This window comes from Nothoprocta perdicaria, unplaced genomic scaffold (assembly GCF_003342845.1).
Source record: "Nothoprocta perdicaria isolate Ctin4 unplaced genomic scaffold, notPer1 scaffold_83, whole genome shotgun sequence".
Taxonomy (NCBI): domain Eukaryota; kingdom Metazoa; phylum Chordata; class Aves; order Tinamiformes; family Tinamidae; genus Nothoprocta; species Nothoprocta perdicaria.
In genome coordinates, this window is record NW_020456121.1 from 1954989 (window position 1) to 1977684 (window position 22696).

A 22696-nucleotide genomic window follows, 5' to 3' on the forward strand; every position below is an offset into this window, starting at 1 on the left:
CGGCCGCCACGGCCCGGCCCGGCGCTGCCGTCAGGGCCCGAGGCGCCGCGCGGCTCCCGCAGCGAGAGCCGCGGCACCTCCCCCGCTGTCGTCACCCTGGCAGGGGTCGTATCGCGACAGAGCTGCCGCCCGAGCGCCGCGCCGCGCTCCTGCGGGGAAGGGCMCGGGCGGGAACCGCCCGCAGCGGCGGCCACGGGCCCAGGGCTGGGCAGGAGCCCCGGGAAGAAGGAGCAGAGGAACAGCACTCCTTGAAGCAGCGGTCATGATCACAAAAACATTTTTTTCCCTATAAAAACCTATGGAAAAACTAAGCTATAACACACAAAGGCCCACAACCCTTCTGTAAAGTTTAACACTATCCTCTATGTAGTCATTTATTCCCCTAGAAGGGGCAGTCACGAGGGCAAAGGGCTGGAGGGGAGCTGTCAGCAGCACCATGCAGAGCTGTGGTCAGCTGGCCGCTCGACGTTTCTAACCCCGAAGGGAGAACAGGGAGCTCAGGGGGCTGCCGAAGCCGCAGCGGCAGCGCAGGGCTCGCAGGCTTCCTTCTGAACAACTCCCTTCGTACCACTGCCCCGTGAACTCGGTACCAAGTTCTGAAGCTGGTTTAGGCTCTTCTACAGAGATTATTACTAGTCAACACCTACACAGAAACAAACAGGCAGGAACATATATATTTTCTTAAACTACACCATTATCTTACATAAATGATGGATCACAAAATGCTAATGTGTGTATGCACCTGCAGATACACCCCTCAAGTTCCTCTGGCATAGTTACATAAAATGGGGATCCTAAAATAAGCTCTTGTTTTGATGGATTCACCCCAATGTCACTGGGTTAACAGGAAAAAATTCCAATCCTATCACTCCAGCAGCACCAGCAAGAGACCTTGATGCACACCAGCGCTAAGGAATCTTGTACAAATTTTGAAGATCAGTTTGGTTCTTACCTTGTGCCATAAGAATGCTTTTCAGCGACATCTTTACAGTATTTACAATACCAGGAACAAACTTCTGGACATGCTGTTGAAATCTTGAGATGGGAACACAGTCATAAGAGAAGCTAAACACTCTTTGCCCACTCATTCTTGCAAAGTAAAGTATGATGGACTCTTGGGAAGAGAAGTCTCCATCCAAAAATGAAAAAAAAAAGCACCACAAAACAGAAACCCTCCACTGAGGTAAACCATGAAATTTCCATAAATCTTGGCAACACAAATACTTTTAAAAGGAGCTCCTTAATTTTAGCAGAATGGAAATTCCCCAAAAATAATGTGAAGTCTTTATGTACCACCCACATGTTAAACAGATTGATGGGTATTAAATTTATATATGAAAACATAATAAATTAGTTTTCATTTTCTCCCATACTAGCAGAAAAAATGCATAAAGTGCTAGTTTGGCCTGTGGAATTATTTGTTTCTTTGTTGTTTATTGCCAGGGTTTGTATGTGTGAAATCAGCCCCCTTAGGCAAGGCGCTCTCAGTTCAGATAAATGTTTTCATTAAGGACTTTTGCAAATAATGCATTTTTTCAGGTTAATTCAAGCAAAGCAAAACTGAGAAATGCTTTAAAGAATGAACACAAAGTAGCATTAATGAAGTACAGAACACCAAAGAGCAACAAGTAAAGGCAATAAGTAAAACAAGTCAGGCAGAGCGAGATTCAGGATGCAGCAGGAGATTCACGGCCAGCAAGGCAAACGCTGAGCCATGGCGAGCACAGCAAAGACCTCATAGAGTAAAAGGACATGACAGAGAATAAAAACATAAGGCTGAAAGGCAGTCTCCAGAAATCAGAAAGTGCAACTGACATCACGATTAGCTCATGCAGGGAAACCAGATCAACTGCCTTTTTTGTTCATGGTTATAGACTACCCAACACAACCTTATTTCATTTTCTGCATCTTCTTTGGGGCTGATTTTTTTTTTTTTTTTTTTTTTGAACCTCTGAGTGAACACGTTTACACTGATAGCCCAAAGTTACTTGGGCAATACAGAAGTATCTGTCATTTCCTGATGATGTAAAATTGTTAGGAAGAGCTAGAGCTGACTAGGAGCATTTGTCCAGGAGTCTCAATGCTGAATAACAGGTCAGGAAGACAGCAGATGAGATTCTATGTCAATAAATGCAAGCTAGTATAAGCAGCAATGGAAAAAACTCTAAACCTACGCAGCAAAAGGCTCTAAATTAAGCTTTATCATTTGGAGTCACTGTGAGTAGCTCTCTGCAAGCATTAGCTAACTATTCAGGAGTTGTCAAAAAAGCAAATGTCAGAAATTACTATAAAAGCAACTGAGAACAAAACAGAAGACCTCATTACATTGCTATATAAATCTGAGTACTGTGTTCAATACTGGTTCATATAAATACATAGAACTAGAAAAAAATATATACAAGGCTAAAAGCCCATCCAGAGTATGAATATTCTATAGAAAAACTTCTGTGATGATGAGATATTTCTAACAAGAAAACAGGCTGAGAGAAGACAGGCCTCTAATCTGTAAAATCCTGAAGGACACAGAGGAAGCCAAGAGGAAATGATTATACGCTCTTTGTCAATATACAAGATTAAAGGAGACCCAGCAAATGCACAGGCAAGAGACTTAAAGCAAAAAGGGGAAAGTTTTTCAACAGAAACTTCTATCAGATTGGGTGGCTTGCTGATATAAGCATGTCCAGAGCTGAAGACACAGATGTATTTAAATAGGGATTACAGGAATGAATGAAGGGTATCAGTGGCTATTAGGCTTTCCTTTTCAGCTCCTACTTAGGAGGTGCCTGCCTGCTGAAAAGCTGCCAAAGGGCACTCTTTAAAATAAACCTTATTTCCACATATACTGCTTTCCAGACATCCTGGAGAATGGGATACAAAATTAAATGGACTTCCACTTTGATTCCATAAAGTCATTCTAATAGTTTAGACTTTTTTCATATTCAAATAGACACGAAAAACTGCAGACGAACAGTACCTCTGAGGTATGAAAACATACTCCTGCCTTTCTGTACCCTTCCTGGTAGTTAAATCAGAAACTTAGTTCTGAATTTTCATGTTTATTTCATAATTAGTCACCTGAGAAGAATCTGGGGGGAAAAAAGTGTTTTTCGTAGATCTCTAGGATTAGATCTATCCAGGAGGCATAATCTATATGCACTGGTCTATTCACATCAGCACTGTCTTTCACCCTCCTTTACATAAAATTGGGGCAGTATGTAGCAAGAGAAATCCTAAAGTGTGATAGCACAGGATATACACAGATTAAAAAATTTTTACATGTTCATAGATAATCACAAGATTAAAGTCTGAACAATTACTTGACACCCTGGAATAGAAAGGAATAATGACTTTGCACTGAAAGAGAAGTGGAAACACAAGTAGAAGCTCAAGAGATGCTTTAAACTCAAACAGCAGGTAAAAGTGTTTACCTTACAAAGTAGGAATTAAAAACTATATTAAGAATGCTCCAATTAAATATAAGAAACTAGAATTCTGTACGGCAAATCTAAAGTGAGTTTGGCATAACTCCAAGAATCCCTGAAAACAAACATATGATATATCAGCCGGAGTGGTAAAATCTAATATAAACAAAATCTGTACAGCTGCTACTTGTACAGCTAGTATCTCTACCCAAAGAAAAGAATGTTTCATACTTGATTTTAGCAATGGATAGTACTTCCATGGCCTTGTCTTGAACAGATGGATACCATTTCCTTTCTGTAAAGGCTGCAAAAACTAAGCACTATGAACACTCTAAAATACATATCGTACACAACAACAAAATTGTGCTTGCAAATGCTGTAATAAAACTCTTTGATTTACTCTTTTGCTTTATATTTAAATGGCACTTTTTTCAATTTAGAGAACCTGGAAGATTATTGACAACCATCTCCCTCTAGTAAAGTACAAAAAAACAAAACAAAGAAACAGCTTTTGCATACCACCAGTCCTTCATTTGAGCCTTATGAAGAGAAGATGGGTGAGGGTACCAGCCATCACATATAAAATTTCTTCATTGTCAAGTATCTGAATGCTATTAGAGAGCTCAGTAATGACATTTCACTGCTCACTTCCCCTTTAGCTTTGACCACAAGTTAAATCAGCTTTTCTCTTTTTCTTTCAYGTTTTTATATGTTATTGCCTTTGATTTTGGTATTTTAGGAAGTGAATCATCTGATGTTTCAGCTATGAAGACCCCACTCCTGCTATCATTGTTTGCAGTAGCCACATTAGGAGGGAGATTTAGAGCACCTTGGAAAGCACATAACCAAGATTCTGATATGTAAAATAACACTCAGTGCTCTTGATATTTCACTTGTGAAGTTGCTTATTTCTATTTCAGAAGATATTTCTAGTATATACTTGCATTTCCAGTAGAGTTTCAATGCCATATACTTGCAAGGGCTGTTATCATTGTCTTGGATTTCATTAAAKGACATCTGGAGAAGTTATTCACAAAGCACTTTCTGAACACAGACCTCTGCCACTACATTCAAGCGATGAACAGCTGGAAGAATTCCCAGGGTATCTCCAGGGTATCTTCCCGTGCTCAATATTTGTAAACACTTTCTCTAAATATAGAGTAGGCTCTGGTCAGCAGTTAACTTCCCTCTTATCAAGGTCCTATAAATATGTAAACAAAATACTGCTGCTCTTTGCTATGGCACCTCAGCTTGAAGGTAAGTGGAGCCCCTTTAAACAGAATCCCTTTCCTCAGTATTCCAGATCTTCTCTTCAGTTACTAGTATCTTCGAAGGTACAACTCTTCCACCTCTTACTTGTAGTCACAGGTTAGAGCCAAGCACAGGCCCTCTTTACTTTCTTATACTTCTACCCTTCAGACCTCACATAATATTAGAACACTTGACACTTCACTTTGTCATGCTACCTCCTAAAAATCCAGTCCTTTAGATTTGTTTTAAATACTCAGAACTTGCTTCCAGAAAAGAAACCAATGATTTGAGTAATCAGCATGAAAGACCTCTTATCTCAGGTGTCTCTCCTAGGAAGCCTATCAGTTGAAGTATTATTTTTGTAACCATTTTAGTAGCTATTCTGAAATGAGCTAAATTCTCCCATTTTATTGGAACTAGCACCCTCTCATTTCTTTATTATGAGCTGCATTAACTGAAGCAAAATATTTTCTTCCACGCCTACAAACAGTATTCATCAGAATTTGACAATCCTCCTGAAATCAGAATGTAATCTGTGCTATGCAGGGTAGTCACATTAATTTTCTATGTTATTAATCTACTTATTTCACATTCTCCTTTGCCAACTTAATCTTCCCTATAACACTTCAACTTCTATATTAACTCAGACACAAACAGAAGGAAATGCTCTGGTTTATACTAGTATGTATGAATAATATATTCCACTTAATCTTTTTCCATTCAAAAGTAATGARTGCCATGTATAGTTCATGACTTCATCTACAAAAACATATGAATTGTACAGTACTGGAACAGTATTTTCAAGATGTGATATTTATAAATCACCACCAAGGCTGCTTCCTATTTTGTTTTTCTCTCTTCTCCTCTTACAAGCTTTAACTAGCAGAACTGCATTAACATTTGGAAGCACTCCTATGCTTCAAATGCAATACAGCATCCAGAAGGCCTAATCCCATTTGTAACCCAAGCTTGTGCTGCTGTACTTGTCCCTGTCAAAATTAGAGGTGGATTAACTACTAGATCTGAATTTGTACCAGAAGTTGCTCTGGTAAGTTCAAGAGAGTTACAGCTAGGCAGAAGGGACAGAACACAGCAGAAGAATTATAAAAGAAATTACTTAACACTCAGACAGTATACACTTTGAATGACAGACACAGCTCTAAAAATAAACCTCAAGCCACAATATTAAGCAGGTGTGTMCAAAAAGTCAGTAAAGAGCTCCATGTTGGGTATTTTTCCAAAACAAAGGAGAAATAAGAGGCCAGAGGATAAAGTTACAACAAATTGCCTAAGAGTTTCTGTGGTTTACTTATAATAGACATCTGTCCAAAAAACCCTGAATCACTTCACCTAAAGGTAACTTAAAACACCAGCTTCCAGAGCACCCTACTCCTCTGCATTTTTTCTTTTGATATGCCTCTTTCATATATCTGGAGACCCCTGTGTCTGACCTCTTGTTAGACTAACCGTTTCTTACTTTATTACCTCAAAATCAGGACATCTTTGCAACTTCCTTGTTTTCCTCTTGCTTTGTCTTTTTTCTCTGGCACTCTTCCTATTTTCTACTTATTATCCCAATCTATTCTTCACATGACTGAGACTTTTGTCAAGAAATAAAGAGGTGTTCTGTGCACACTGTTTTCAGGTGTCTCRAACAATTTTCACACTCTGCATGCAAAAATAATGATATTTCCAAACCAAAAGAAACTGAATTGTTTACAAAAGTAACAAGTGAAGTTCAACTAGGAGCCTCCTTTCTCTTACTCAAACTCAATACAGTTTAAATCTATTTAAAAATGAGAATTCTCAAAATAWATCACTGTCAAAAAGGGTAAAACAATTTAAGATTTTGTATATTCAAGTAAATTAGCTTAGAACCTGTTAGAGATTTTTAAAAGCAGCATCAGTTTTGAGTTGCATGCTCCATACATCCAAGAGACCAGTGACCTCTGCTGGAACTGGGTGGATTGCCTGGCAATACTGCMAGCTCCAAGGTCCCTCTTCATCCTGGAGCTCTGAGGAGGTTTAATTGAACATGGGACTATTAACCCTTTGTCATTCRTTTATGATTTTTCTGGTTTATTTTGAAAAATCAGTACAAACATGGTTCAAATTTGAGATTCCATGGAAAACTTGAGTGGAATCTTTGACAAAGTTTGAATAAACCATTTAACAAAAGCAAATACAGAAGTTCAGGAAAATGGCATCCACAGAACCAGGCCGTACACACAGTTACATGCTGTTTTCTTCCTAAACAGCAATCATTCCTTCCTCCTTTTGACTCCTACTTATTCATTTAGCAGTTGTAAGAGCACAGTAAGTTCCCCACACTGCAGACCTTGGGTGACACCCTCATGGACACTAGAAGAAACATTAGAAAAGGTCACAAAGTGGAGCATTAAYAGTGAGGAGGGAGCACACAAACAAAACCTGATCACATTGTGCATGTTACCCCAGGCTCTGCCCCGGGCAGGTGTGAGAACTCCCCTTCATCCCCAGGGCTCTTTCTTGTGCACAGATGGGTCTCCACGAGCGCTCCACAGAAGAGATGGGTCTCCACGAGCGCTGCAAGCCCCAGAGCAGTAGACAGCAATCACAGACCTAAAGAACACTTACCAAATAAACAGCATCCACAAGAATGGCCTTTTCTCATTTAATGATCCAAAATACTTTAATGTCAACATTCAGGCAACACACRCAAGTATCTCATTTATACAAAGACTCTTCTGCTAATCAAAAAATGAATAGTATCATTTCTAAYGGACATTACATTTAGAGTAATATACAAAATCAGTATTTTTAAGAGCTACACAGCTCTTCAGCTTCAGTGTCAGCAGAAACTATAGCTGATGAACAAGAGCAAAAACACAAGTCAGAGAAACATACTGAATTTTAGTTACCAACTTTACATCATTATTACTAGGAAACCATAAACAAAAAATCTACATAATTATGGCCAGTTTTCTAAGTATGAGCCAACTAGAATATATGTGCTACAGTTTTCAGAGAAATCTAATATTCCTTCTGCCTGTAGACAGTTTTGACTTGCCAATGTAAAGACCAGTAAACAGATGCAAAGCAGCCTGGTCAGAACTAYTTCCTTGAAAAAAAAATGTAAAAGAAAACTCCAAATTCTACTCCAAAAAGATGTGATGAGGAATGGTGAGAAAAAAAATATACCTTCCCAGARGCCCAGAGAAATGGCAGCCCTTGGCACAGATCATCTCTGTGTCTGTGTGAGAGATCAGATCCAGTTCTCCAAGTTTAATCGTAAATGTTTTGTCCACTATACAAATTCTGACATCTATAACAAATTAAGCAAATATTTTTACAGACATTGTTAACCATGTAGCTGATTCAGTTTCATCATTTATGCTGAACGAAGCAACTGTTCTCTGGGAGGGCACAAAACTGGGTGACTCATGAAGGACTGCACCAAAATAGATATTAGAAGAGATATGAGCAAAATAAGGTTTCTTAGGCAACTGCTATTTTAAAGATTCCTAATATCTGCACATTAGGCTGTGCAATCTTATTCAACTAAGTTTCTGCCACTTTTACCCTTTTGTGCCTGCAACACCAACTCCCTCTTGGGAGAAACATCTCACTGAAATTGCACACAGTAGCTGTCAKTTGACTATCCTGCATGCCAGTAACTAAGGGAATAAGACTTGAATTCACATCATTATTTCCCTGTATGCCTGAGATTTCTGTGAAAGTAAACAGTCCTGAAGATGCCCTAGGGATGTTCCAGTAGCAGGGAGTTGCACTGGGATCACTGGAAAGGGAGGTGCAGAGTACACTGGTCCCCCAGGATACATGCAATTAGAATTTACCAAAGAGTAGAATTTCAGTGTTCTGCACGCACACAGGGAACAGAAACAAAGCATGTGCACATATACAGCTWCAAATCTAGATGTAGTGCTCTAATAGAAAAATCACTTCTTAGCCCAGTGGTTTTATCTTTTAATAACCAGGGTATTTTTAACTCAAGCAGCATTCCAAGATACACAGAAAAGCAGGTATTTTATATCAGCTTGTTATCTATGCAAATTATCTATGCTATCAAGGTATCTGCTATGTTAGCAAGTTATCTATGCAAATATTTCAAATTATTTTAGTTTACTCTTTACCAATGGTCTTGCTGAAATACTGAATTACCCAATTGTTATTCAAACAGCATATTCACAGAAAGCTTCTTACACCCACAAAAGTCCTCTAGCCCAATCCCCAAGCTCTATACATTCCCGCACAGTTACAATCAAAAGGCTTCAGAAAAGCATGCAGAAGCTTCAGTAGCTCAGTCATCTGACTCAGTCAAACGTCCTTTGCACTAAACAGTATATAAAGCAGATTTTTCATCTAAATCAGCAAAATATTACTAGACTATTCAAAGAACCACCAGTTTACAATTTCAAATGGCTGTGTAATTTTAAAACTACATGTTCCCATTTTTGAAACAGATAATACCGTATATAAGATCATCTATGTAACAGTAAAAAGCAGTCACTGTCCACAGGAACCATGTCTAGTCACGTTTCTCAGTCAGTCAGTCAGCTAGCTGAGGGTCATGTCATTATTTAGTTTCTGTAGAAAGAACACAAGCACAAAAATAGTATCAAAAAACAATACATCTATTTTTATTTTACCACATTAGAAAAGATAATTCTTACAATTCTTACAACATTTATAAATGAAAAGTCTTCTAAAGTATATAAAATAGTATTTAACATTATATATATGTTTCTCTCTTTTTAATGGGTACCTCTTTCTGAGCAGTGTATGAAAGCCAGCATTTTTTTTCTGCTATATGCTGTTAATAGAAAATACAGTTAACTTATCTTGGAGATTATTTCAAAGACATAATTACTTTTTAAATTATAAATACACACACTACAGGTTAGTTCTTTAACCAATTTTTAGGTAAAAAAAGAGAATGCAAACAGAAGCAATGATGCACAAGGATAATAAGGAAAACAGTGACCAAGTACTTCAGGACAGAACATGTTTTTTCCAACTTTAAATAAAGAATTGTTTTCAAAAGGTGCATGTTTAAGCAGCAAAAAAGTTATCAGTTAGAGGAAAAAACTACAGTTAAACTATCTGTTACAGGCTACAGCCTATGAACAACAATTATGACCAGACTGGACTCAGAGCCTGACAGTTCTGGATGGCTGTTAGGCATCTGGAATATAATGTTAGCCAGAAGCTGAGCTATTAGAGGACTGCTTGAAAATTTCTTTGCTTGATGTTTGCTTTTAATAAAGCTAATAGGTTGCAATAAGGAGATTTAAATTCTACACCATATTCTTCTGGCAAACACTAAATCCATTCCTTCCTCTCAGTTTTAAGAAAATATACTACAGCTATTATACAGTTTCAGTGAAATTTGAAATAGCCTGCAAAGCAATGCAAAAACCTGGGTAGACAGTACAAGCAAAATGCAATTAAGAACATGAGGCAGCTATAAAAAGCTTCAAAATAYACATCTTAGCTGTCTTTAAGTCTGAACTTAACCGTAAGCAAAATGGTTTACAAAGAGCTTATAAAGTAAATAGTTGAGAGAACATTACTGAACTGTATTTCCATCATTTCTTTGCTACTCTAAATACTTACATAATTAACTCTTCATTGGCCTTTAGAAGAGCCACAAAAATTGACTACTGTAGCACACTACTGCACAATTATTCAAAATTTCCTGATAACCAAAAGTTGTTCTGAACACAGAAGCTGATTTGCATAACAAATTATAATCATACAGTATCCTTTAATTTTGTAAGTTACACTGGATTTATAGAAGAACACTTTGAGAAAATGTTTCTAAAACAATCAGTGGTTTGAAAGAATAATTTAACTGAAATCACTCAATCAATTCAATTTAAATCAAGCATTTCTATGCAAAAACAATCTATCAAATTTTCAGATTATAGTCTTATAAAAACTCACAGAAATGCAGTCAACTTTTAGAGATGAGACAAGCAATACAATGGGACTTTAGACGAGAATTACTATTTTTAAGAGATTGACTTCAAGTGAAAATTCAGAGAAGTTTTAGCTAAGGAGACTATTTGTGCCACTTAGTTTGAAGATGTGAAAACTTTTTTTTGCTTCTCAAATTCTATTTCAGATGTACGGAATTCCACTCATTCTGACATGAGCAATTTAAAGCTTTAGTTTGAAGGAAAATAAGCTCTTCTCATACTCTGAAAGCTATTATAAAAAAGAGCACACATGCAGGTGAAAATGTTTTGGTTCGTGTAACTTGCAGGTCAAAAAAAAGTACATAAAGGTGTAGAAGAGTTCTACACTAAAAAAGATACAAGAAGCAAAACAAGATTAGAAGTAAAATACTGATACAGAGTCACTATTTCATGTGGTGGTTTCTAATTAAAGAAAACAAGACTGCATTTTCCCTATGATGTGGTTACTAATATTACTTGGAAGACATGATATTTGAAAATTCTTTTGTATATACATATTAAAAAGTATTTAATCTTTAACCACTAAAATTTCTTTTGGTAATGGTTCTAATGTAAAAAATTAATAGAAGATAAATTTGTTATCATTCTAATAAAACCCATGTCCTGAAAACAGTCAGATTTTGACTTGAACATCTCCCTGTGTGATCTGCCTCATAACTTAAAGGCAACAAAGTGACATTGTCAACAGGCCAGCTACCAGAGGCCAAAAAAGATTACCTAGCCCACAAAGTATGACTTTTCATATTCAGAAATACTACAAAGTATCTAAACCAAACACTAACCTCACCACAAACTCTGCAATATTCTCTCTACCATCATACATCCCAACTACACATGCTTTCTGAAAGCCCAGACAACCAGAATCTTTCAGTTCTCACCTGATAACCTTCCCTGTGCTTTCCACAGCTATTTTACCCTTTCTTTCTCCATCCTTTGCAGGGATAACCTCTTATCCAACACCATTAAGAGGGTATATGTGTTTTCAATGAAAGACAGACACAAACAAGCTGAACTGTCATATTGTTTATTTTTCCCATACTCTTTTCAATGTTATGGGATTTGCTTATGTACATAAAGCAAATACTATGAACATGCAAATTGATACCAATCAACTTGCTATTTCCTCGAACATTACAAAAATAAAGATTTTACTAAAAACAGTGTGCATGTCATAAACATATAGTATGTGCAAATATTACAAAATAGATTTGTTTCTAGCCAGCAACTTTACAATTCAAATTTATTGTAACATTTTTCATGTTTAATTTGAAACTCATTTSAAACTCATTATTTCAAGTATTCATATTTAAAGTAACAACTCAGACTGGGTACTTACCCACTTAGTAAGTTCTCTGACGTTTGTTAGGTTCTTCTGTAGGAGAGTCTGCTAACCTTACTTTAAGCCTGACACCATTTACAATCTTTCCATGTAATGCAGTTATGGCATCACTGGCACTTCCTCTGTCTGCAAATTTTGCATATGCCACATTTTTTCCAGCCACAAGGTAAACTTTTATCAGGTGTCCAAAGCGACTGAAAACAAAATAGGAATTAATAGCAATACATTACTTGCAATTTTGCTGCAGCACCAAGACTTGCCACCCCATACCATGTACAAGTACACAAGATCTTCTGCTTTAGCCACCTGGACCCAGGATATTTTCCTTATGTCCTTCTCTTAGTCCAAGCACAGACAGATAGAAACCCACCGGTTCGTAGGCCATATCTTCTGTGGTGTACTACAATCAGAACCATGCATACTACCACTCATTTCYCTTATTTAAAACATACAGCTAATACTTGCCTCCCATTAACATGAATTTTAACAGCTGTGATCTATGAAAAGGTCCTACTGAAATGACTCAAAGTGTTTAGTATTACAGAAAAATCAAATTTCAAACCATTCAGAGGCTTCCTAGGCAGCTCCTTAAAGTCTGTATATCACATACCTTAAGGAGCTTATTGAAGTGCAAAAACTAGGATTTACAGCTAGAATAAAAATATCTAGTGCATCAAATAGTTGTTTGGCATGATTTTATATTGCACTTAAGTCCATGCTTTTTTTGCCCCCCCTTCTTCCTTGTTTTTGGAAAATATTCTGGCTTTCTAAAGAATTTCTGCATTGCCAGCAATTAAAGATGGGAAATGCTGACTTTTAATTCAAGAATATACTAAAAATAAATACAAAACACCAGTAAACAGATGAAATAAACATTTGTTTTTAAAGACAGTAAGGATCTTTGCTACTAGCATGCAGGTCATGGGAAATCACTGTTGAAATAATGTCAGAAGACACAAAACACCGAAGTGTCTCAGGATTTAAAAGACTCCCTAAGTCTACTCCCTGAGGTTACTGTGGAATTTTCAAAATATTTAAAATCTTAAAACATGTGGTAGGAAAATGCCAAATTAGTTACCCTGAGATGAGGAACTACAGTGTTTTTGGTTACAAAAGAGAGACTAGTTATTTTTGCCAGATCATCATCAGTATAGCAAGTTTTAGTTATTAGCGCTGCAACTACTTTTCTTCAACAATTAAATGACTGTTTCAAAGTTAACTGTTATCTTTTTTTTTTGCTGAACTTTAATCAACTCCATAAATGTTGAAGATCAGGAAGACTGATAGAAATTGACCTTACTTTTCTGGAAAAAAAAACAATCTTGTAACAATCTTACCAGAATACATCCTCCAATACACTTATGGGTAAAGGATGGGGATTAAATAGTATGAAAAGCCTTTCTTTCACAGAAGTATCAGGAGGAACCTTTTTTTTGTGTGGTGGAAGTATGGCATCTGTTTGGGGATGAATTAACTGTGAGCTAGATGTTCCCCCAAAGGCCTGCTGAAAGACAAAAAATGAAATATAAATTGGTCAGAAAGTTTGATTTTTTAACCTTTCGATCCAACTGTAAGACACTAGCAAGATGCAACAGTTCTAAGCCTAACTCATTACTTATTCCATTAACTTGGAAAATAAATTCCAATGTCACACATCTTTAAAGAGAACTAACAAACAACTAACCTGAAATACTTGATTTAAATAGTATCTAAAGCAAATAAAAATATTAATAGTATCCATTAACTTACAGGAGGTGTCCTACACTGCTGAGAAGCAAAATTATTATTCCACAACAATGATGACATGTGTGCTGTTACCAGCTCTGTTGCCATTCTTCTAATGAGGCTGCAAGCAGAAGTGATAATAAGAAAGCTAAGTTACTATAATCCTAAATTCAACAAAATAAAATACCCTTTACACATCTAAAAAGATTTTTAAAAATCTGTAAGCTTAAATAGATCATGGAGAAGAAAAAAGCCAGGTGTACATGCCCTGCAAATATACCTGGCAGCTAAAAGTCACCAAAATAAAACATTCACATCTCTACACAAAGCTATTTTCCCCAGACTACCAAGAAAAGCCAAGTAAGTCTACAATATCCTACTTTTTCCATATATTTTGTGAAAGGTATATAAGACAGAGAAACTTTATAAAAAGTCCCAATAAAGAATAAAGGGGACTTGACCTCTCTACCTAGAAAGGTCATCTAAAGTGCACATTTCTGATTAAAATCAAGTTTATTACAGAAAGTTTTTTAAATAAAAGTCTATTTTCTGCAGTGTTTATTGAAACACTCACCATGCTAAGACTGTTGTAACATTATCGTAGACACTAAAGTCCATTTCCAAATCATTTTGAGTATTTTCTTATTCCCCAACAGAATGAAGGCAATTGCACTTTTGCATTGTAAGGCAATGCAACAACAGAAAATACTGAGGAGTGAAAGAAAGGTTGCCAAAACCACCGGTTGCAAATAATTATTGCTTTAGTTCAGATCATGTACACACTTCTGAAGTAAATCTCCACATATTCCTTCCTTACTGTGCTTTGGTTCAAATCCCATAAAAGCCAAAAGGTTCACTAAAGGATGCATCCTGAGAATATATTTTATTTTCCTTTCTCTTATCCAAATAGTGGAAGTTTCAAAAGGCTTATTCCAAATTATATAGAGGCATCATATTTCAAAAAATATTATTACAGGGGTGAAACAGCACTGTAGTGACATTGCTGTTCCTTTTTTACATATGTATTTATATTTTTCCCTCCTTTATAGCTGGTATTTTTTAAATTTGTTCTCCAAACACACAACTTGCAACTTTCTGTGTGGATTGGTACTTACTCTGAGCTATCGCACCCATCTTCTAAGAAAGTGACAATTAGTCTATTTCCAGGAGGGTACTCAAAACCATGTAATTTATGTTTGGCATATATAGCTGATGCAGCACTACTATACTGAATCACAGCATACCCTAGAAGTAAARCATATATATTTAGTGTGATAAATGTATATTCTAAGAACATACTACACTTTTAGAAAGCAGTAAGATCAAGCCTCAGATTCGTCATGGATGTTACAACATTTCAAGGGCTTTTTACCAAACAGTACATTTAACAGCAACATCCTTTGCATTTGTGATGAAAAATACTAGAACTGATGACAGTAGCTATATTTATATCAGCTTGAGAAGTTGGTACTATCTCCTTTTCACTAGAAACCTCTACATTGCAACAGAGGTTAACATGTCTTATCCAACCCCATACTACATAAAAAATACTTTAGATTCACTGTTAATGGAATAATTTAAAAATGCAACTTCACAGATGCCTTTTTCTCTGAATCATTTCCATTTCAAGCTTGTTAAAGCACCGAGCTGTTTTACATTTTTCCARTAGTAACAAAACAAAGTCTGAAACCAAAACAATCCATACATAGAGAGCCACTTATTTCAAATGAAAACACAAAAGATTCATTTAGAAAACATGAAAACTTTATGTCTAGTCATATTCAAAACACTCCTTTTAATCAGCCTAAAGCTTATTTGACCATAAAAAATACTTCTGCTGGTTTTGATTTTGTCAGTGAAATTCTATGCTCTGTATGGAAAAAGAAGKTAAGTATTGAAGGCTAAAGAGGGGTACAAACAAAACTGAATTTTTATGCTTAAACAGTCATAGCAGTAACTGCTAATACATAAAACATGATTTCCTACAAGTATACTGTATTTTACAGTTCTAAAGAACAAATTAAAAATACTTCTAAAAAAGAAAAATTGGTTCTGTACTTTTACTTACCATTATTTGTATGTGGATCTCTCTGAATATCACAGTACTCCAGTCCTGGGATGAGATCAAACAGGGCAGACAGTTGCTCTTGGACAAAAGGAAGCCGTGATACCACTGACAGACGCTTGGAGACCGACTCCTGAATTCTGCTCTCATTTTTTTCAAAGCAACAAAACTCTGGTTGCCCACCTCAAGGATAGAAGTAACATTAGTCATCACACTAGTAGGTCTCCATTTCATTTGTCTCTTAATTCCTTTTTTTTTTTTAAAAACAACCCAAGGCAAATTTATACTACAGGTAACATGTTTATTTCATCAAGGCAGGTGATTAAACTGTAAGCCAGCTAGTGCAGATCAAGTCAAAAACACKTAAGTTGCACACTTGACTAATCTTTAACTCCAACATCCAATCTATTACTGAGGGTTTGATCACAGCCTCTTTCAGCTGTCTAGCTTCACCCAATTGCRTTCTTACTTTGTGACCATATTCAAAACCACAAATCATTTTTAGGATAAAAAGACAGAACTTACTAAATGGAAACATATTTCCTCTTGGTTCTTGCCTTGTATGATTACTGTTACTATAATATTCATGTTCAAAGGACTCTGATGACTTATTTTTAGGTTCAGCCAAAATGGCCCGGAAGCCTGAAAGAAACAGCCACACATAGAGCATCACTTTAGCACTCCRTAAGTCCAGATGACTAGATCTGTGTGCTTTGATTACAATATTTAGAAACATGCTATTCAGAAAACAGAGTAAAAGCTGCTTTTAAGAAAATAACTAAGCTATAACTCTTGAAGCCTCACATAAGTGCTGTAAAAAAAAAATCTTCTGTACAGGACTATTTCTAATCACAATTGAAATAAAACAGAGCCTACTCTGCAGTATTCAGAGATCATCTTAAGGCAATCTGCTGAACTTCCATGGCAACTCAGTAATGCATGCCTACTGTGTTTTGCACTGAACTAGGATTTGCTTTTATGAACAAATGAGATTTTACTCTTAGGGTAACCCACTCATTCTCAAACCTAAAAAGGAATAATTTGTAACTGTTTAGTTCATACACACATCCTTAMCCAGGGAGGGTCAACAAACAGAACAGACTGTACAGAAACATTTAAGATACAGCAGGCATACTACTATAACAAAAAAGTTTAATATTTATGATTAAATGAACATTAATCATTGATGTCTGACCTGGCCAAAGCAGGATCAACAAAACTGCTTGGGTTTGTCTGCTTGTTCTCCATTCATGTCTGACAAACCTCCAAGGTCAGAACTTCTAAAACCTCCCCAACAGTGTCCTTCAGTTCTTAGTTATCCTCAGGAATTCCCCATCTCTTATATTCAGTCAGAACTTCACCTGCTCAGCATAGACCATTGCCTCCTATTTTCCCTGCCATGCACCTCAGCAAAGAACCTGACTCCATTTTCTAGATAACTTTAGGCAGCTGAAAGCTGCTGCAACATGCCAAGTCTCTCACCTTCTCCTCACAGGCCATACTTGTCAGCCCTTAAACCATGTTAAATGGCCATCCACTGAACCCTCTCAATTTCACTAACACCTTTCTGGGTCTAGGGTATAAGCAACAAATCACTAATTCTGGATGTAATCGAACAAATTTCAGTTAGCATTAATTTGATTTTAAGTTAGTGTAATCACAACAGTAACTATGAGTTATCAAATACTTTAGATTTAAAGGGCATATATTTGTACATGCATACAAATGCACATATTTGCTTAAATATGATTACTCCTTAGTTCTTTTTAAACAAGTTTTCCCTGAGTATGGAGTCTACATTAGAGACTGACAGTATCACATGAAAACAAAATCTCTGCATTCGTTTCCAAAGCTTTTTCATATTCCTATTTGGAAGGTCTGGTCCTGCAAGAATKTAACTAGGTGAATAACAATTCTACTCTTCATTTGCAGCACTARTGTAACTTTTGGCTCAAAAAGGGCTTACATAATTTATCTACAAAGCAAGCTGAAGATAAAAAGGTACACTAACAAGCTTACACCATCTACTCTTACTGAGAGAGAGAAAAAAGGAAGAATTCAGTTTGATCCTTACTTCGATCACACTCCTCAATTGCTCGGGCAGCATGGGATGGTTTTAAGTATCTCACATAGCCCAAACCTTTACTTTCTCCAGTGGTCCTGTTCTTAATAATGCTGCAATATTCAATGTCTCCATACATCTAGAATGATTAAAATGCATATTAATTTAAAATAAAAACACATTCAAGTTTATGTTTTAAGCTCTTCTGATAAACAAAATTCAGTTTAAGATAACATTCAAGAAATACTGAATTAGCACCTTAAATTTCTCCCGGAGATCTTCCTCTGTATAGGTTTTTGGTATCATAACAAAGATTCTTGTAAGCTCTTCATCTTCAACATCTCGGTGGCTTCCAGAAGCTCTTGATTGTGCAATAAACACCTTTAAAAATAAGTACACAGACAAATACACATATACACAGACATTAGTTACTAAAGGAAGCCTAGCTACCTATCAAACAAGAAAGATTTGTTTAATAAACTTTCTCTTTCACATAATCTAGATTTCCTGATTTGAGAAAGAGGTTCTGGACAACATAAGCACCAATAACAAATAAATTAGATTAGCTTTTGTTAAGTATGGTGCATTCCAGCATTTTTTCAAAAGGACAAGAAGTCTGCAGAAGTTTTCTTGAACTGTTTAACAGTCAGAAATAGATCAGACCTAATTCAGTATCACTCACCAATGTCATGGCAAGCAAAGTAGCAACAAATACAGCAACATAACATAATATAGCAATATTTATAAAACTGGCCAGTCAATCAAGCAGTTTAATAAGGCCCGGCCTGAGTTCACAGCTCACTTTGCCAATGCAGTGCTCAGTGAAAGCCCGCAACTTCCCCAAACTGCTTGATTTTTGATAAAAAAAGCCTCAGTTCAATCCAGAAGTCAAASCAGGCCTGCAACTTCCCCAAACTGCTTTCTTTTGATTGAAGAAAATTCAGCAGTTCAATCCAGAAGACAAAAACAAACAAAAGAAAATAAAAAACAAGTTTGATGTGAGCACCTTATACAAAGGGAGCAACTGCCTTCACAGAGCTGTTGAATAATTCACCTAATGCTCACACAGGTGAGTTAAGGAACACCAGCTTATCTACTCTCCTGGCTCCTATGAGCAAAACCTATGAGCAAATATTTCACAGTCTCAGCTATTGTTTTCAAATTAGAGCAGTCTTCTACTGTTTAAAGCCATTCCTAGCATCTTACTATYTGGGCAATGTGAAGACATTTCAAGAAGTTAAAAATTGCCATCAGGCTCTGCAGAGTAAAGTAAAACTTAAAAAACTAAAAACGGTCTACAAAATTAAACAAAAATCTCCCTCTTACAAAGACTGTTCCAGATCCCTTAAGTTGGGGATTAAGATCCTAGGCTTGGCCAATACACACATTACACACATTCTCTTGAGGTTACAAAACAAGGCAGAAGTTTTGAGCACTGCAAGCTCTCCAAGGCCGCAGCTCCGATAACGCGCGGGCGCTTCAGCTCGGCGCGGAGCTACCCCGAGCCACGAAAGGTCACTCGGAGGAGCGCAAAGGCCGCGGCATGGGCCCAGATAGGGAACGGGGGAGCGAAGCGCAGCGCACCAAGGGCGACCGCGCGGCCGGGCAGGCGCGGGCCGCCACCATGGCGGGCGGGGAGGGGGCAGCGGGTACCTTGATGGGCTTGGTGTCGGGCGCCAGGCTGCGGCCGTGCATGGCCTCCATGGCGCGGCAGGCCTGCGAGCTGCGCGCGAACTTGATGAAGGCGATGCCGCGGGACTCGTTGGTGCGCCTGTCGCGCAGGAGCCAGATGTTCTGGATGTCGCCAAAGGGGGAGAAGCTCTCGCGCAGCAGCGCCTCGCCCGTGTCCTTGCCCAGCACCACGAACACGCGGCTGTTGGGCGGCTCGTCCAGGCACTCGGCCGAGTAGCGGAACCCGCCGCTGCCGCCTCCACTAGCGCTGCCGCCTCCACTAGCGCTGCCGCCTCCACTAGCGCCGCTCTCCTCCATGGCCGAGGCGCCGCCTCCGGGCTCCCGCGCGGCCGGCGACCGCTGGCTTTTCTCGGACGAGGGCGGCGGGGAGCGCTCGCCGTGCTCCTTCCGCGCGGGCGACAACATGGCCGCCCCCTGCCCCGCGACGACGTGGGAGGAGCAACGGGCGGAAGCAGCGCTGGCCCTCATGGGATAATGGCGGCTTTTAACGGCTGCCGCGAATCGGACCCGCCCCCGCGGGGGCGGGAGCGCCGCCATATARCGGGGCAGCCGCGCACAGCCCGCCCGTCCAGGGCACTGCTGCTGCCGCCGGGTGTTGAGCGGTCACGCGGGCGGCTCGTGAGCTCTGGGCCTGCGGAGCAAGATGGGTGTTTTGTGAAAAACACCTAGAACCAACTTTTATTTTAAAGTAGCTTAACTTTTAGTCTATTTTTWAAAAAGTGGGCATTGAATAGTGCTGAACAACAAGGTATTTTGTTGGTAAGGTATAAGTGTTATAAAAAGATGTAATATGCAATTTCAAATTTCGGCATGGGGAGGGAGGCTGTGGTGGGAGAGCAGCGCTGCTGGGGCCTTCGCGCTGCGTGTTCCCACCCCCCGTGGAAACGACCGTTGAGACCGTTAAGAGCGCCCAGCCTTCTCGCTACTTGCTACTCCCGCCAGAAAGCGAGCGTGCCTTAGTCCCGCCCCATGGACTTCCGGCGGCCAATGAGAAGRCAGCGTGCAGAGATACCCTGCCTGTGATTGGGCGCCACGCTGACGACACCTGTGCCGGCTGCCGTCGAGGGCGAGGAGGCCGCTCGGGAGCTGTTCGGGTGCGGGGGGTTTGGGCATCCCGGGGCCCTCCCGGCCTGGCTGGGAGCAGCTGGTGTGCCAGGGCCATCGGACTTATTTCCATGAGGTCAGGACTAGGTTATTATAAAGAATTCCTTGAGGTTGTATTTCTGGATAGGGCGAAGCCTTGTGAGTCCRTCTACACTGTGGTGGTAACTTTCATGGAAGGAAGATTCTGGATATTGACTAGGACACAGCTCTTGAGCACTGTGTCCCCCAGGGAAATCCTGAGATGCTTCTCTATTTCGAGATAGGTCTCCTGGAAAAACAAAAAAAGGGGGGGGATGTTTTCTCTTACCATTAGAGTAGCTCTAAGAAAGCAATAAAGTGACTTTAGGCTACTTAAGAGGTTTCTGAATCTATCATGCAAATTCTGCATCTCTTAGAGATGGAGCAAAAAAGAAAACCCTTATGGTGCTTTTTRCCTCTTCTATCTTTTGATAAATTTGTAAAGAATTCCCTCAAGACCATGAATAAGCAGATGAATTGAAAATCTTTTAAGAGGTTGTGTAAGAGGTCCAACAGAGACCTATCCAAATTTAGTTTATAATTAAGCCCCAAATTTCTGTGTGTTATTGCTGTGTAAGACAAATATTTTCTAAAACTGTTGGAGATGGGACCAACAACACTGATCTTGTCTGTATCATTGTGTAAATTTGCCTTTTTTTTTTTTGTCATAGGTCAAAATGGGTGATGTTGAAAAAGGAAAGAAGATCTTCGTGCAGAAATGCTCTCAGTGTCACACAGTTGAAAAAGGTGGAAAGCACAAGACAGGCCCAAATCTTTGGGGTTTATTTGGCCGCAAAACAGGACAAGCTGCAGGATTTTCTTATTCAGATTCTAACAAGAACAAAGGTAAAACTCACAGATGGCATGGATGGGGTAGAGGGCTGGGAGGGAAGATATGGAATTCTCAAAAGCCTTTTTCTTTAGAGGTACAACAAGAAAACATTCATTTTCAATAGGAAAASATTCAGACTCTTGCAATCGTCTACATCTCAGCATTGCAAAAACTGAGTTAAAGTTTCAGAAGCAAAATTACTCAATCCCTAAATTAAAAAGAGGCTTTAGCAATACCCAGCATGTCAGGTCAGAATGTACATCTTTTACAGAATTGTGTAGTATCAAAGCACAGATTTCCATTTCTGTTTGAGTGCTACTAGATTTTGTTTGCTGCTCACTACCCTCTAGTGGCATTGTGCTGTGCTGCAGTTTCACTTGACAAAACTCTGTCATTCACTAAAGCTTAGGACTTGTTTGAGTAACTTAAAGATGATGTATGAATTATGTATCGCTTGGATACAGAAATWTGAGTTAAATATTAAAATTGTTATGTACAATAGACTCTCATTTTTCTCTTGTATTCTAGACACATTATGTGCAAGAGAACCACACTTTAGATTTGAGACTCTTGTTATCTTAATATTTATGAGGCAAGTCTTGCATTTTATTGTGTTTGTTTTTCAGGTGTTACCTGGAATGAAAGTACATTAATGGAATACCTGGAAAACCCCAAGAAATTCATTCCTGGAACAAAAATGATATTTGCTGGCATTAAAAAGCAGAGTGAGAGGGCTGATCTTGTTGCATACTTGAAAAAAGCAACCACCTCCTGAAACATTGCAGCAGCTGTAGTATCAGTGAAAAATGTTTTGAAGTTTGACTATCTCAGGTTTTAGTATTTTGATGTTGATTGTTAATTAGGTACTGGCCTTAGCAAAATAAAAGCGTGTTTTAAGATGCTAAGTCTTCCTAACAGAACTTTATATATGGTGTTAKATATACCTCAAAGAATTTTGTGGAATGTACCATAGAAACTAGTGTTTCTTTCTCTAAAGAGAACCCAGAGCTTGATTCTGCCACTAGCTACCAGAGCACTAGTTGGAACTATAGCAGTTGTGGCTATATGTGTTGCTATGCAAATAGGAAACTGCCTGTAATTATCATGGTTGACATGAAATGAAGGGAGAGGAACCCTCAGCATGTCAGATGGGAAGCTACTATTCAGTAGATGCCAAACAACAGTCTTCTTTTGAAAGAACACTG

At 38.4% G+C, this 22696-nt stretch overlaps 2 protein-coding genes across 7 annotated transcripts in view; one reads left to right on the forward strand and one right to left on the reverse strand.

Moving 5' to 3' along the window:
* Positions 1-19942, reverse strand: part of RBM45 (RNA binding motif protein 45) — a 52831-nt gene extending 32889 nt beyond the window's left edge. Inside the window, exons 1-10 of one of the 4 annotated variants that reach the window (XM_026052032.1) lie at positions 19499-19942; positions 18104-18226; positions 17858-17984; positions 16309-16425; positions 15787-15966; positions 14834-14963; positions 13743-13839; positions 13331-13497; positions 11991-12187; positions 7519-9260 (exon numbers count right to left, since the gene is read on the reverse strand). In XM_026052032.1, coding sequence (XP_025907817.1) covers positions 11995-12187; positions 13331-13497; positions 13743-13839; positions 14834-14963; positions 15787-15966; positions 16309-16425; positions 17858-17984; positions 18104-18226; positions 19499-19942 — 1578 coding nt within the window. In that variant the 3' untranslated portion in view covers positions 7519-9260; positions 11991-11994. Of the gene's footprint in view, positions 1-7518; positions 9261-9570; positions 10884-11990; positions 12188-13330; positions 13498-13742; positions 13840-14833; positions 14964-15786; positions 15967-16308; positions 16426-17857; positions 17985-18103; positions 18227-19498 lie in introns of those variants that run through there. The other 3 variants (XM_026052035.1, XM_026052033.1, XM_026052034.1) reach the window with 3 other exon arrangements.
* Positions 19943-20126: 184 nt separating this feature from the next.
* On the forward strand, positions 20127-22390 carry LOC112958233 (cytochrome c, somatic-like). Of its 3 annotated transcripts, none has more exons than XM_026052037.1 (3): positions 20127-20301; positions 21331-21505; positions 22118-22390. In XM_026052037.1, exons 2-3 carry the CDS (start codon positions 21337-21339, stop codon positions 22264-22266), a joined length of 318 nt encoding a protein of 105 aa, XP_025907822.1. In that variant the 5' UTR covers positions 20127-20301; positions 21331-21336; the 3' UTR covers positions 22267-22390. The 3 variants fall into 3 exon arrangements, with proteins under 3 accessions (XP_025907822.1, XP_025907823.1, XP_025907824.1); XM_026052038.1 differs by having other exon boundaries at positions 20127-20296; XM_026052039.1 differs by lacking the exon at positions 20127-20301 and adding an exon at positions 20651-20717.
* Positions 22391-22696: the final 306 nt, after the last annotated feature.

Coding starts and splice junctions, on each gene's coding strand:
- LOC112958233 (XM_026052037.1), top strand. CDS start 21,337: ATGGGTGATGTTGAAAAAGGAAAGAAGATCTTCGTGCAGAAATGCTCT. Junction 21,506..22,117: donor AGATTCTAACAAGAACAAAG/GTAAAACTCACA, acceptor TTTGTTTTTCAG/GTGTTACCTGGAATGAAAGT.